The sequence below is a fragment of the Typopeltis vanoorti genome, chromosome 2, assembly GCF_054136105.1.
Source record: "Typopeltis vanoorti isolate ZY-2024b chromosome 2, IOZ_Tvanoo_1.0, whole genome shotgun sequence".
In the NCBI taxonomy this organism is placed as follows: domain Eukaryota; kingdom Metazoa; phylum Arthropoda; class Arachnida; order Uropygi; family Thelyphonidae; genus Typopeltis; species Typopeltis vanoorti.
In genome coordinates this window covers 105,740,376-105,757,095 of record NC_143550.1, presented here as the reverse complement: position 1 = coordinate 105,757,095, position 16,720 = coordinate 105,740,376, and the positions used below count along the sequence as shown (strand labels likewise).

The following is a 16,720-nucleotide window of genomic DNA, read 5'->3' as shown; positions in this document are numbered from 1 at the left end:
TGATCAAAAGAGATATATTTTCCACTGTTATTAACTGCCATCTGACAGGATTTTGTTTCTGTATCCCCCAAACGAGATTGTGAATTGCTTAGTATATCTTAAAAGAGGTTTCCATAATTGTAAACTGTCCGATTTAGTCCGCATATGTTGTAAGAAGTAGTGTAAATAGAGAACTTTTCAAATGTGAGTGAAAAATACCTCACAAAATAGGTCTCATACGGAGGTCACAGTGGTTCGTTTTCCTGAAATACTGGAATGTCTCCGGTATTTCAGGCACGAAAACCACTGTCAAAAACGTGGCTTGGATACACGAGACCTGATAGTTATGTGTGGTCTAGCGGATTGAAATTAGTATCGAGGAAGCTGTTCAAGGTAGACTGAAGCTAAGATGTTGTGGGAGGGGGGGGGGAGGATTCAGAATAAGTAAAGGGTGAGGGCTCTGAGCGACGATATAATAAAACCCACGCTACCGTTGTCTTATTCAGTTCTCGTGGGAGAAGGAAGTATTATCAAACCGATTTTATTCTATTCATTAATTTGATCTTCAATACGCGCTTCAAATCCGAATCAGACTCGTGCTTTATTCAAATCCGATCAATCATCAAGTAAGTCACATAAAATCAAAATCGAATCAGTTTTGTCAACAAGTACTTTAATCAAATCAAAATAAATCAAACGAAATTTATCCTTTAGTCAAATAACTGCGAGAATATTTTAATACCGAAGTTTTTTTAAATACTTTTTTTTTTGCTTTAGCTCCAAGTTCCATAACAACTTTTAAAGTCGCGACAAAATTTCGCTAAGAAGTAAAGCTATGAGAAAAGACTTATAAAGCGGATTAAGAAAGTGTATAAAAATCATAGGCGAAGATAGAGCGAGCGTGACAACCTGTATGGACAGTAATAAATTCCTCTCCGGTCGGTCATTATCTTCTGCTCGACCTTTAGCTGTATTAAATATTCATGAACCGACTTTACCTTATCATCAGCCTCGAAGGTGTGCTAAAAGAAGGTGTTTTTTTATGCATCTTACTCTTTAAGAAAAGATTGAAAGACGGTCTGGAAGAATGCCCCTTAATCCGCATTAAATCACTTCTTTCTTCGAGGATTAAAAATATGGGAAAATACGACCCACAGCCATCGGCTGTTCTAACAAGCTATGCGAGAAATTTAACTTTTTAAGTTTTTTTTTTCGCATGCTGATGGTTTTCATTACACGCACAGAGAGAAAGAGAGAGAGAGAGAGAGAGAGAGAAGAGTGTTTGATTGAAGTATTATGAGTTACCCATTGCGACTAAAGTTTAATTTCACTTTGATAAGAGCCATCTGCAACTTTCCAGCCAGCCAGAACTAAATGCAGTTTTCCAAACTGTGGAAAAGTGGTTGCTATAGCAGCGCTCGTGATCAGTTGAGAAGACAACAATGCATTTTTAACTACGTGTTAAATATTCCACGTTGGTAGGAATAGTGTCTAGACTGCATCATAAACTAAGCAAACTTATTAATAAATGCAAAAAATTAACACGCTCATAGTTGGACAATAGTTTAGGTAAATTCAAAAAGAAGTCAAGTAGATTAAAAATTTAAATGTGTCATAACAAAAGCAGCGGTGGTTTGGAACTTGCATCTTATTTACGGTAGCGATAATATATGAAAATAAAATCAGAGCAGAGCTATGAGTTGTGTTACATTATTCAGTGGAATACGAAACTGAAATGAAATATTAATACCGTTAATCGATAAAAGGTAAATAATATTTTTAGGATTTATATGTAATGAGAGAAGAGCTAAACTAGAGTTAAATATTCGTAGCCTTAGCAGACAAAGAATTTGAACGAAGATTTCGAACCTCACATCGGTAAATTAATTAGATCGATTTTAATAGTTCTTTGCTCTTCAAGTTCTTTACCGAGAAGAAAATAAAAAACAAATAAGAAGCTAAAAAAGAAAAGTAAACAAAAGAAACGAATGGAAGAAAAAAAGAATGTAAAAAAATACTTTACGGAACAAATTTTTGGGGACGAAGTTTATGGTCTTCCCATAGTCAAATGGAGACGCCTATAACTGAATATAGTCATAAATAAATACTACTTTCATTACTCTCTCTCGAAATCACAGTCTTATCAAACACGGGATTATCCCGTTTTCTTACTAAACGTACATACCCTGTACTACTAATAATAACGTCTTTACTACCGGACACCTATTCGTAATGTCACTTGGGAACTGCTCTTCTAATCTCATCACTACCTTTTCCACAGGATGCATCGAAGGAACCAATGTTGTGGCAAAATGTTGATGTGTATGTGTGCGTAGTTGTTCCCAAGAGTAAGTGCAGATTACAATGTCGCTGCACCTAATCTTACCTGTCTACTCATTGCTGCTTCCAAATGTTATCACAGCCCTTGTACGCAGTTGCTTAGAGTCATCTCGAAGTTTACGATTTCTCAGATCGAGGCGACACCCGCTTTATTGGCTACTTAGAGTTTTCTCGGCTTGATGAAAGCTTTGTTGTTAGTGGATGTTATTCGGTCTTTGACCCATTTGGCGAATAACTTTTTCTTCCTCTCAATATTATTCGTACTCTAAGTAGGGAAAAGGAAAGAAATATGCCTTAGCCGAAACAAAAAAACAATAATTTCTTATGTGGTGTATTATGACGAAAAATTATCCGTCATCAAAATTATTGTTAAAATTTATCTTCTGTTGCTAACAATGAGTTAACCATTTTACAGCTGTTAGATATAATACTGCAGTCATGGATGAATACTGCTGACCAAATCGTACCATTGTTATAGTAGTTTTATTGTTGAAATGCCTCTATTGACTAATTATTTCCATTGTTAGCCTTTCTGAACACTGGAAATTTCATTGCGATTGCTAACGTTTGCTGTTGCCCTTTCTCTCCTCTTTCTCTTTTGCATGTTGAGATGTGCTGTATAATTAGAGGGAACGTTTGGCTTTTCATTGTTGTTTAGGAAACAATGGAACAAAGCACAGCCTGAAGACATTACAAGGAAAGTAATCTTACCTACAATACTTTTCCTTAATGTGCCTTGTTCACTTCCTTGTAGGAGTTGTTTAATTTTCTATACAATTCTGAAATAATAGTCGATTTTTCGAAATAACAGCAGTAAAATTTAAGCTAAATTTCAAGTAATTATTATTCTTTTGGGAATATATTAAACACAAACACATTAGCGGAGATCACGTGTCATTGAACAGTTTAATGAGATTCAAACTTACATAGTTCAGTTTTGCTCAATTAGTTTAAACCAACTATTTTTTTAAACGAGAAAGAACGTTCCGGTCATTTAAAATCTGCAGGTATTACAGGAAGTAAAATTCCGGTTATGGTGGGCACCGAGATTAATTCTAAAAATCGGCTAAAATAAATTCTAAAAAAAAGGATTTGTTTCTTTAGGACAGCAAAAACTAGGAGGCAGTGAGTGTGAGCATATCTGGAACTTAAGAGTTCACTAATCAGAAATGACATCCTGAAAAATTAGTTGGATTATGTAAAAAAACAAAAACAGTGGGCTATGCTTAAGACTTATTAAGTCAGCCTGAATTGTAAACTCTAAGGAAGCATAAATCGTGTTCCCTTCTTTGGGTAAATTTGAACTCGGCTCTTTTTTAACCAGAGACAATTTTTGTTATTTCGACTACAAATAGGGAGGAGGGATCCGATAATAATAAATCCAATCTTTCTATTCCTAATGGAACAATCCCAGTATTCACAAGAATGTCTAATAGGAAATTCCATCATTTCTCAATCTCAGAAACATCATATAAAACTATCACATGTGTGAACAGGGTTGCACACCCACTAATGTTTATTTGTCGTAGAAATTATATATTATCGTATACAAATAATAAAAAGGTGTATTTTCTTATTAATAAAATATTCTAAAATATTAAGTTAGTTAAAAATAAGTAATTTAATTACAAATTAAATTATAGTTTACCTATTAAACGTAATTTATTTTATAATTATCTGAAAAAATTTCTACAAAAGAACCTTTGTTAATACCCATTCTTATCTGCTATGAGGACAGTACTAATACCATTGAGCTACAATTATCCCTAACAGCTTTTTCTTTATTTCCACGTTTAGTTTCCCTATCACCTGTTGTTACTATTTTGTATCTATACCGTAAGACAAACTATATCTTACACTCTACGGAATGACATCAAGAGGGGATAAAATATCTTTGCGGAGTGTACTTACTTGTCATATTAAAATATGTATATAAAATATTTAACATTTAAATCACATTAAAATATATATAAATATTGCAGGGAAGATACGTTAAAGAGCTGCAGGATATTATTTATTAAAATAAAAAAAATTCTTATCACCTACTGTATGGATTACTTAAGGTTCAAATGCTCATAAGGGAGATTGGGTTGAGTTATTGAGAAAGTGTGCGTGCCATTTCACTACACACAATAGTAACTGAGGTGTGCATCAATCTTAACTTTAAGATGATTTATTCATGCACATCTTGACATTACAGCTGGGAAGTGCATTTAGCATTGTCCACACTGCGCATCTATCAAGATAACTATTCAATGCACATTAATCAGACAACGTTTCTTAGTAGGGAAAAAATGTCTTTAGTAGGAATGGTGTGATTACACAATGACGTATTCCAGAAGCCCTGGAATATTTATCACTCTCCTCGGTCTGATAGAAAATACGAATATCAATATTAACCCTGGAGGTTCATTTTTGCAGATGCAGAGAAAAAAGGTTTTTCTGAGTAAGAACGAGTTGTGGATGACTGATGGAGTTGAAAGAAAAGGATAAAGTGGAAAATTTGTTTCTGAGTAAAGAACGAATTCCTTCAACGCCATCTCTCTCTCTCTCTCTCTCTCTCTCTCTCTCTCTCTCTCTCTCTCTCTCACACACACACACACACACACACACACACACACACACACACACACACACACACACACACACACACACACACACACACACACACACACACAGACGATGCGCCATATTTCAGAATGGTTGGTGAACTGAGCCATCAGTCAACTTAGCATGACGCTAGATAAAGGGTATAACTGGCCAGCCACGAAATCTTAGCTACATTCTCCGAGACGTTTAATCTGATAGGACTTACTAAATGCACCCTATTACAGACAAATTCATCATGTTCTTGTTGGATGACTCCTCCAGATTCATTTTAGTTTGTTTTTTTTTAAAGTATTTTTTGCGTGTTTGAATTATAGTTGTGGCTCCTGGAAAGAACTGAGAGGGAAATAGAAGGATGGGGAGAGAAACAATTAACCAAATGAATTTTCTCAAACACAGGAAATATAAAGTATTAGAATTGCAGCTTCCAAAACGCACTTAGGTTTATTAAACTATCACGCTACACAAGTAGGTGGAAAAGAAAATTCTGATTCCCATCGTGTGAAATTAAGTTGATTTTTTTTTTGGTGCATTCTTTTATATTCTCCAGAAAGTTAATTTTAAAAGATTTGTCTGCACAAGAAATTTCGTTAAAAGTGGTCATAGAAACTGAATGTGATACATTTCTGGCAACTATTCGCTTAAAATGAAAACATTAAAAGAATATCCAACTGCAATTTCTATTTACTTCTCCTGAATGATAAGATTTTACTCTTTTCCAGTTACCATAACATTCTCATTTTTCTCTTCTTTATTATAGTATTTTTCATGTATTATCGACATTATTTCGCAACTGTTTTCGGTCTCTGATATTTTGTCATCCTTTTAGAAGCATTAAATAATAGACTAATAATGAAATAGAAGATTTTGTGCATGCAATCATTCTCTCAAAAGCAACATTTTATCTATCTTCTCTTTTGTTCATTATTCATGAATCGGAAATAGTCTGTTTTTTTTTTATGCCGAGGAAGATTCTAAACATATTTTTATTGTTTTATTTCTTTATTTATTTTTACATCGTTTAGGACCCCTGCTTTAGAGATCAAACGTGGAATTTTTTCAAGCCTCCATTAGGCGCCGCTGTGATCTCACACGAGCAGTTGAAATTCATCTACTTACGATGGGATTCGAACCCACTGCCCAATGATTATGAAGCAGATATACGTTGCCATTGGGTGAAAAAATTTTGACCTCATTTGTATTATTTAATAAATATCAATTTTGATAAAAGATTTTCTGTATATTTATGTGTCATATTTTACCGAGTCGACGTCACCATTCTAATTTTACTTTATCAAGTAAATACTGATTATTTAAATACAGTTTGCTACTCTGGTGTCCAAAAGGTAAGGACAAAGTACATTTTTACCTGTATGTAAAAATATTTTTATGAGTGCAGCCAAACGTGGACATAAATTTATTGCCATCATACTAATAAGTTATATTACACAAGTTATATTAAAGGAGTTATAAATTTCGCACAAATTAAGATTGCAGACTTTCACACAAATTGCAGAAATTTTTTTGGCAAAAGTTATAAATTTCATAAAGACGCAGTTCAGGAATTAATGTTCAGGAATTAATGTACAGTGTTTACAAAAACTAAGCGGAGAAACATTTTAGCCCCGAATTGAGATGCAACTCTCAGTACGTCGTACCATGCTTACCACCAAGTGATTCACGGGTTCTTCCGCCAAACAGGCCCACTCCTTCTTCAGAGCAAGGATAAAGCCTTGTTTGTTTTCTGGAGGGGAATTTTAAGCAGCAATGCGTCTCCCTATTGCGTCTCCCAAACGTGTTCTATGGGGCTGAGATATGGGGGACGTGATGGCCACTCGATTCGATTGATGTCCTCGGTCTCCAGAAGTACTTCTACTGCTCGTGTACAGTGAGGAGTGGCATTGTCATACATAAAAATTAATTCTTCACCTTCAGTACCAGGGAAAAAGCGAACATGACGTTGAAGACCTTCGTTGCAATATCGTTCACCAGTCATAGTCCCTTTTTCCAGCACTTGTAGCTCGGTGCGTCCATTAAGAATAATGCCTCCACACACCGTGACCCCCAGCTGTATCTATCCCTTTCAAGAACATTCTCGCGATGGAAAGTAGTAGCTCTTTCAAGTGAGATCAGGTGTTATCTAGAATTGAAGGAAAGATGACTCTCATCTATAAAGAGTACATTAACCATTTGGCGTCTTCTCCAATTTTTATGGATACCACTAAAAACGTGCTCTACGATGACCTGTGGATAAAGTGACGCAGCCTACAGGCCTTCGAGCGTGTAGGTCTACTTGTCGCAGACGTCTTTCCACAGTTTGTCGAGATATCCCCATATCTGTGCTTGAAAGGAGCCGACTTGCAAGCTGACCTGCCGTGCTGCGTTGATAACGTTTTGCTGTTATAACCAAAAATCTGTCTTCATGCTCCGTAGTGGAGATAGGATGACCTCTTAGCAAACGTCTGGAACACATTTCGTCGGTTTGACAAACTGTATAGAGCCTGGATACAACGCTGTGTGAGATTGCAACGTCTGCGGCAATATCAGTAATTCTTCGGCCTTCTTCAGGCTTTCCGATAATTCTTCCGCGCGTGAAATCATCTAGGTGATGTTTTTGAGACATTACAAGAATTCCAAGTTTGCATTAATTCCTTCACGAAAAGTGCTTCCTTCAAACACAATTCGCCTTAGCGCAGCTTTTTGCCTTGCTACCACGTGATACTTTTGCGCGTGGTTCGAAAATCTGAATGTGTATTCGCTTTCTGCTCGAAATCGTCAGTTATATAAATTGTCACAAGCAGATTCGTCTGAATGTGCGGTTGTAATCTTCATAAATAGCGTTCATCTTTAGATTTTGGACACAAGTGCATTTAGCTTGTACCATTACATTTTTTTAAAATAAAATCCCTTGAAATATTTCACTGCTCCCTTTAAAATTTAGTAAAACATATGGATTGTATTTAGTTTATTCTAATTTTAGACTAATAGATTGCCAAACATTTTAAAACTATTTTTAGACTAACAATTTAAAATACTTTTTCTTGACGACTTATAAACCACAATTCTTGTTTTTCTGTGATAAAAGGAATTATTTCATTTCGTTGGCGTCAGCTTTTTAAGTCAAGCATTTATTTCTTCTGTTTGTAAACAGCAGTGATTTCACTTCGCCTGAATAATTTTCAATTGCTCATCGCTCCTTTCAATAGCTGCAGCTCACCACTCTCTCTCTCTCTCTCTCTCTCTCTCTCTCTCTCTCTCTCTTTCGCTTCTCTCTTTCTCTCTCTGTTATCGTTTCTTCTTCATTCTTTAGAAGCTCTTACGCCAGATTTACTGTTCAAAGATTTAGCTTAGTTGATGGACCAGCAGGAGGAATTATGTGTCTGTCTTCCTGACATATGTGGCGGAAATACAATGGAAAGGAATTTTGTGTAAGGAGGATCCACCGTTCTGTGAAGATTCCTTGAAAGTGAGGAAGGGAAAAGGGGTAGCATACCGCAAGGCATGTTCTAGGAAATGGGGAAAAAAATCTTGAGAAAAATCTAAGAGACTCAGTTAATCTGTCTAAGCTGACAGCTGAGGCAGAAAAACGATACTGAAAAGAAATTTTGAAGTTATCCGTTGGTGAATTCTTGCAACTAAAGCCAGTACTCATCTCGAAAAACCCAGAAATACTTGCAACAACAAATAAAAACCTAAGTCATAGTAAATCTCCGATAGCCTTTTATCGGTACGGAATCCACTGTTTTATTGAATTATTCGCAGATGAAATAAATCCAATAGAGGACGCTTCGTGCTTTCTCTGCTTATCTATATTAAATAATAGCTCGGCGCTCATCGCAAAGCAATCTTGGGTTTTATCGAATTACTGTAGAACAAAGGGATACCAGGTGGCGCTTCTTTGCTATTACTTGGAGTCACATAGCTGAATTTCTGCAACAATCATAATGATAAAACGTAGTAACACACCAACCACTAGATGACGCTACAGTCGCTTGGTGCTAACTCTTTCAAGTATTCAATTGTAACCGACTGTGTTCTTTTTTTTATCCATTGATGCCGTGTCAGAAAATATCCCTTTACTCCACGCCATACAGAAATTAACATGATACGCCCCCTTTTTACGAAATAATTGGTCATTCGTCACTGTAGGCGTGCTTATTATAAGCTATATTCACGCCTACAGTGCCGAACATATCACCAAACAGTGATTCAAAACTACATTTCCATGATCATATGATTGATTATATTCTCCAAAATTCTGTCGCTACCTGTAATCAGTGTTCTGCTCTGTCGACTATGAAACACGCCACATCACACTTCAGCTTCTGGTTTTACACGTCAGGGAGCCTCCTTTGTGATGGAGTGAGAGAATATCTTCCACTGGTTTTAAAACCGTTGAGGGAATTGCAAGAAACGCTGAAATATGATGGATCACAAGGGAATAAAATCAATATATCGTCAAAGCGCTAAACGAATGGGTATTTGAGGCTACAAAAGCCGTGAAATTTCTCAACATGTTCTTCTCTTCTTTTTATCTTTGTTAGACTCTAATACATAACACTTCTCGAAATGGAAAAAAAAAAAAGTTAAAGATAAGATGTTCAGAAAAACGGATGATTTTCGTCATGGTAACAAGTCAAGATTTAATGATGTTTAAATGAATAATAGCCTAGGAGTATGAGGAGTGAATAGGCTGAATTAAGAAGCGAGAAATATGGGTGAGTACCGAGACTACTTATCTTGAACTAATAAGGGCAGTATGATGAAGTGGTGGACCTAGTAAATGTTGAATGATGAGTAGTTCAGGATATAGCACAAAAGATAGGCAGTTTTTCTATAATGCCGCTAGGTGGCATGAAAAGCTAAATCATAGTACAACTAAGCATTTATATTTTTAACTTGTTTTTAATTGTTACATCTTCGCTTATTTTTTATTTATTTTCTCTTTGTTGTTAACAAGCAATCTTTTTTTTTGAAGATTTACTGTTGATAGTTGATCGCTAATTGTTATTAAAATGCAGTTTTTCTATCAATTTTATTAATAAAAATTTTCCGTTCATGTTACATTTCAAAAGTTCAGTCTTTTTTTTTTTCTCCAAAGGCCACTTTTTGTAATAGTTAATTCTCGTAACATCCAATTATTTTTTACTATCTAAACCGCTTCTATCTACTTTTTTTGCGCACTCTATATCTGTTCATAAATTGTAAATACTTATAAATGTATAGCTTTTCTAATTTTATTTATTCTTCTGTTTCGATATTAAGATCTTACTCATCATAATCAACATCTTCGTTGACATTCTCTAATGGACCATCTCGCTCAAATCGTATAACATAAAAAAGTATTTTCCCAACATATTCGAGTAGATATGAAACGTTTCTTCATAATATTATTGGATGCGAGAGCACCACGATGTTATCCTGCATATTATCAATCAGTTATAATGTACGACGAAGAAATCTCTATTGTGTTTCCTCTGTCTACTATAAATGCCAGTTACGAACATCTTCGTTTAGAATATTTAAAAGAAATAGACTGTGAAAGGATGGTGGAGAACATAACAATTATTCTTGACATTGCAGTTCAGATAAGCATTAATGATAAGGTTGCATAAAGGTGCAATCACTCAAAGTGTCAAAAACGACTTTCCTTTGAGATTGGGATTGTAAAAGAGAAGACGAAAAAGCCCTCGAAACGCTAATAACGCAACATAATGCCGGAATATATACTTGGTTGACGTATATTCCATGGCTCTCCCGTTCACCTAACTTAGCATCACTTATTCGAAAAAAGAAAAAGATAAATAGAAATAAACTAACTTAATTTTTACTTTGTAGAAATTGCGCTTTGGTTTTGGTGCGTATGTGAATGATTAACATTAAAGAATTGCCAGAAGGTGATTCACCATAGAAATGCAATTTAATATAATTAAATTACTGTATGGTTGGATTTGAAAACAACGATTGTTAGAAATTTATGTCCTCGAATAAAATCTCTAGTAATTCTTAAATCATCTACTTTTAAATTTTAAGTCATTTCTAAATATTTGTTCTGGATTCGAATCCCACCTTAATCATGGATGTTTACAAAAGCCTGCTGTAGACGAGGGTGTATAGCTCTTTGAGTTTATAAGGCTTGTCTCTTTAAAAAAAATAAATGAAAATGATGATCAAATCCTTAACTTTGACCAAATCTCCTGAAACTTTCTATCCCGATTCAAATAATTAGATTAAATCCTTGTATTGTTCTTCCTTCATTAAATTGATCCTTAACTTCTTTAACTTACGCAAAAATCCTTAGCGATGCTTAAAACTTGTTCTTTGATCACATCTTCATATGAAATCTTTTAACTTCTTCCTTATCCATCGGAAAAATACCTTGTGTGGATCCTTAACCTTGCTTATCCTTAGATCAAGTAAACAGAAGAAACCCTTTTATTCTTTATCCTTAGATAAATCATTAAATTGTGATATCCTTAAACTTCTTTTACTTCCATCGAATCCTTAGCGATGCTTAAAACTTATTCTTAGATTATATCTTCAGACGAAATCCTTGAACTTCTTATTTATCCAGTGGAAATCTTTATGTTGCCATCCTTAAATCAAATCTTTATACTGCCTATTTTCAGAAATCAAATAATCAGAAAAATCCTGCAACTTTTTCTCCCTAGACAAATCGTTAATTTGTTGTCCTTGAACTTCTTTTACTTATCTCAGATAATTAACAATGTTTAAAATTTATCTTTAGATAAAATCTTCATGCGAAATGCATTAACTTCTCCATTGATAAAAATCCTTATCTCTAGATCCTTAACTTTATTTATGCTTTGATCAATTTTTTTACTTCCTATGAATCAGATGAAATCCTTGAACTGCTTATCCTTAGAAGAAATCTTAAATTAGTAATCTGTAGATAAAATCCTTACAGATCCTTAAACTTTTGACGTCTAAGTGTCCTATCTTTAAACCCAATCCGTAAACTTCATAATTTCAAAGCATATCCCGAGGAATACTTTAGTCAAATCAAGGATTCGGCTTAAGCCTTACATTAATGGTGATTGAGCGAATTGCTTCATATGACTTACTAAATTGAAAACAAAAAAAAATCCTCTGCATAAATCCCGTTTTGTATTCCACTGTGGAATCAGTGAGTAGTTATGTTTCGAGTTAATTAGGAATATTAAATATGACTACAAAGACACCCACCGATAACGGTTTAATGTTACACAATGTGAGCCACTAATGAACGCTTCTAGAACATCTGCACTCGTATAAAATGAGAAATGAATATTTAATAGATCACCGCGGTTTCCACGTGACCTTAGCGTTAACTGCCTTATCTGTCTCCATTGGAAACAGCACAATTCGCATTTTACATAGCAGTGCTGGAATTACAACAATGCGAGCGAGAAACAGTGTAGCGCGTGTGTGCGTGTGTGTGTGCATCGTGTAAGATCAATTAATCCATTCACGCCTCTTGACCTCGCTATTGTTGATACTCGCGCTGATGGTGATGTCATTACAGTCTCGTGAAAGGAATTGTTAATGGTGACTCGTGAAATCAACCGAAACACTGCGCGAGCTCGATTGTTTAATAATGGTACAACTGGTCTGTTTGTGGTTTTTCTTGTATTGCTTTCATGCTAACTGCTGTTATTACGTACAAATCCCATTAGTTATTTTATTGTAGCCACGTTTTGTATGCTTCAAGTAAGTCCGGGAGGGGTTGATAAGCTGAAACCTACCGGAACGCATTACATTTGTAAAAATTTAATTAAACTGATTGAATTTTCCTCCCATCACCTTTTCGTAGTTTGTTACCTTGTTAAATAAATAGTACTATATATCAATCATTAATTCGTAAACCTGCTGTCAGTAATTAGTAATCAGATAACTTAATATGAATGTCAAATCCTTGCAACAACTTCAATGAACAGCGGTTGTGAAATTAATGTACGGAGGTTGAAACTGGGGCATGATGAATTTAGTGGTGTTTATCATTTGTAATCGTTCGATTCATTGGATAAAGTCTTTACAGCTACTTTCAAAGTATGACCAATTTTGCGAGAAACTACGTAATGAACAGAATTTCTAGTCTTTTAAAATATATTTTCAACCAATGGACAAGCATAACATGTTGTAAAGCCAGTACTACGTTAGAACTTTTATTATACTTTATCAGAAGAATTACATTTTCGTTTCACTTAGTGAAATCGATGATCGTTTTCATATTTGCTACATGTTTATCATTCATTGACATCGGAAATCATCACGGTACTTTCGGTTTTCCTTTTTTTTTAAACGCATGAAAATATTCTGAAAATTCTCTAGGCCTTTTCATCATCAGCAGCAATCATCATCGCAATCATCATAATTGTCAAGGATTTAGGCCTAGAGTGGCCTGTTTCGCCCTCAGAAGTCATCAGAAGTTTAAGAGGACGTCCTGGTTTTCTTTTTCCTAATGGCTTGCACTTTAAGGCTTGATTTGGTAATCTTTCTGTTTTCATTCTTTGAACGTGTTTCATCCATTTATGTTTATATTTTTTAATTTTTTTTATTACTGGTTCTTGGTTTAATTCTTTCATAATATCTTCGTTTCTTTTGTGATCAAATAGGGTATACTTTTCAGTTTTTCTCATAAACTTCATTTCTGCTGTTGTTAATCTTTGTTCGTCTTTTTGTTTTATTGTCCAGATTTCGCTTCCATACATTAAGACCGGTAGGGCTAATGTATTGTATACTTTTAGTCTGGTTTGTTTTTGAACTAGGTTTGGTTTAAATATAGAGTTAATTACACCTGTTATTTTTAAATATTTCGCATTTTTTTAGGTTTATATCTTTTTCATTTTCATATGTGATCATACATCCTAGGTGGTTAAATGAATTCACCTGTTCTAAGATCTTGTTATCTATTACTATTTTAGTTGTTGCTGGATCTTGTCCTTTAAACGGCATAGTTTTTGATTTTTCCTTTGATATTATCATACCATAATCTTTGGCTATCTCATTTAGATCTAAAATAGTTTTCTGTAAGTTATCTTCAGAATTTGGAATTATTATTTGGTCGTCGGCAAAAAGGAGGGTGTTTAAGTTCACAGTAGGAGAAAGTTTAATACCTTGATGGAAATTTTTATTCCATTTTATTACTATTTAATTTAGGTAAATATTAAAGAGAATTGTCGGACCCCTCGGTTTATCTCTCTTGTATATGATAGCTCGTGATTTAATCTTATTTGTATTTGATTATTTTCATATATACTTGTGATAGCTTTTAGGATATTATTTGGTATTTGTCTTTCTTTTAATATGTTAAATAAAATGCTTCTTTTAACTTTGTTAAATGCTTTTTAAAAGCCGTAAATGTAATATGTGTTTCTAAATTGTATTCTCTTCTTATCTCTATTATTAATTTCAAGCAAAAGGCGTGGGCTATACATGATCGTGCTTTTCTAAATCCATTCTGATCATCAATAAAAATAGTATTAATTGGAAGTGATTAAGCTAATGTCTAATTGAAATGAAAATTTTTAAATCCCGAATTGAATAATCCCGTAAGAATATTAATAATTCCGAACGCAGTAAACTTTGTATAATCATTGAGAGAAAAAAACTTTATTCCGCCATTATTCTGGAAACATTTTATTTTGCTTCAAAAAAAAAAATTTTAAATGATGTTTCTCACCGATCGCTCTGAAGCATTTGGTATGCATAGTGGGAAGTCCCTCAAAGGCAGCATTGTGAAAAACTAATTTGAATATTTCAAAAAGAACGCACTAATTTTATGAGAGTAGCTTCGTCTATTGCAAAACATTTCAGGTCGCCATTTCTCATCGTATTCTTAAACGATCCTAACTTTCTTGCAAGATTCGGTGTTGATGAACCACTTCTTCTGGTCCATTCCGAGATAAGTAATGGTGAAAAAGAATTCCATAAAGTTATAATATTTTTATGGAAGGTAAAAATGAGGGTGCAAAATACACTCAGGAAGGGCTGTGTGGCATTAGATGATCAATGGGAGGCTTAAAATGGGGGCAAAGTTCATTCATGCGAACATCGAAGTACACGAAAGTCGACATCGTTCCAAACCTCTTATATTTACCTTTTCAGCACAAACTCTGGATTACCGTGAATAAAGAGGGGGGGGGGGAGATCTGTCTTAGGACTGTAGACGTCACCACCTAGTATCAACGTGCGAAAAAAAAAAAAAGAAAGAAAGAAAACATTAACATAGGCAACGAGATCCATAAAACAACGAAACAACCTCCGGTTGCCATACCAACTAGCATTCTGATGACGTTATTGTTAGAGAAGCCAGCCGACTACCCACGCATCAGTTCAATCCGGAAGGAGTTGAAAAAAATTCAATGAAATGAAAGGAGGAAAAGGGGCGAGAATAATTGTCTACGTGAAATTCATGGAGATGACACCCCACTACACAGACGACAATTTCCGTTTATACTAAGAAAATTATCCAGATGCAAATCTTTTTTTATCTCTCGGCTTACTTTCCCTTGGCAGCCATAAAATTTCAACTTTTCGCAGAGTGGTTCGTAAGAAGAAACGTCAGTTTTTCTTAGAATAAAAGAGTTCGGCTATTTTTCAGAGCTGATAAAGATGCTAATAAGAGTGAAAAATTGCACTTTGGAATCTTTTCTTCGGGGACTCGTTATAAACTCGCTATTGGGTCATCACACGAGCAGAAATGCCAGCAAAAGCACGCGCTGAACATGAATTACTGTAAATCAAAGAACCCACTTGAGGGATGAAGTACTTCGTTTCGTCAGTTATGTAAGTAATGCACTAATTGCAACGCCTTTAATTGCATTCGGAAAAGACGCGATCGGGATTTCAATTGCTTCTTATGGAGGAAAAATCTGCCTTCAAAGGAATAGTTTTATTCATCATTCATGATGCCAATTCCTACTGGATAAAAGACTGCTTGCGCTAAATAAGATGCGCTGCATTAACACGTTATCTCATTACTCATTAAAAAGATTTTCATTTCCTTTAAAATATGTACGGTGTGAACACCACTCCTGCTTACTAGAATCTTGAAAGTGGGTTGAGAAGTGTACAATGCCTCCACAGCAGGATTTCCCAGACTATGCAAAGAATACAATATAATATAATATAATTAATAAAAAATGAAATGTACTATAGGTCTATAATAAAAGAAAATAAAAACTTTAGCTTTTTATTTGATTATATGACGTTTCATTAACGCTAACTTGTTTAGTTAATTTGCAATGTCTGTTGTAAAATAAAAAAGTGATTGTTTCCTTTGCAACAATGGATTTTATCGTTTGGCAGAAAATTCCATTGTTTAAATGAAATGTTCAATAAACTGAAAAAATTGAATTATTTTACTCTTAGCAGGCTATTCTTATTGCACTGGCCATTTGTTTTAGATTTTGGAATTACATATTGAGACTTCTAAGTATTGTATTAAGCATACGTTTTTCTCGAAAAATTTTACCTGTCATGCTCCTTACGTGCAAATTTGAGATAAAACAGAAAGAATATGGTTGAGTTACTTCCAAAAGTTTCCAATCACGATTTCACTGACTGCAGTAGACAGTAGAAGAAGAATTCCACATAAACGAAAAGATTTTCTTTCTACTACGCATAGAGTAGAATTGAACAGTTGCAGATGGGAAATGTGAGATGTTTTTGACTTCCAGTACCACTAACTTCAAATAAGTAAACTGACGTTGGAGCAAAAGTATCATCGAAAGAGGAGAAAAGAGAAAATATTTCCAGGAAGAAAAGAAAGCCAAAGGACTGAGTAATCACA

At 34.5% G+C, this 16,720-nt stretch overlaps 1 protein-coding gene across 1 annotated transcript; it reads right to left on the bottom strand.

Annotated features, from left to right (window-relative positions):
* Window positions 1–7,147: 7,147 nt before the first annotated feature.
* On the bottom strand, window positions 7,148–7,549 carry LOC150109309 (uncharacterized). Its single transcript, XM_090402099.1, has one exon. The coding sequence runs from the start codon at window positions 7,547–7,549 to the stop codon at window positions 7,148–7,150; it is 402 nt and encodes a 133-aa protein (XP_090258225.1).
* Between the last annotated feature and the right edge of the window lie 9,171 nt (window positions 7,550–16,720).

Excerpts from the sequence above, each read along its gene's own strand:
- LOC150109309 (XM_090402099.1), bottom strand. The coding sequence starts at position 7,549 with ATGTCTCAAAAACATCACCTAGATGATTTCACGCGCGGAAGAATTATC.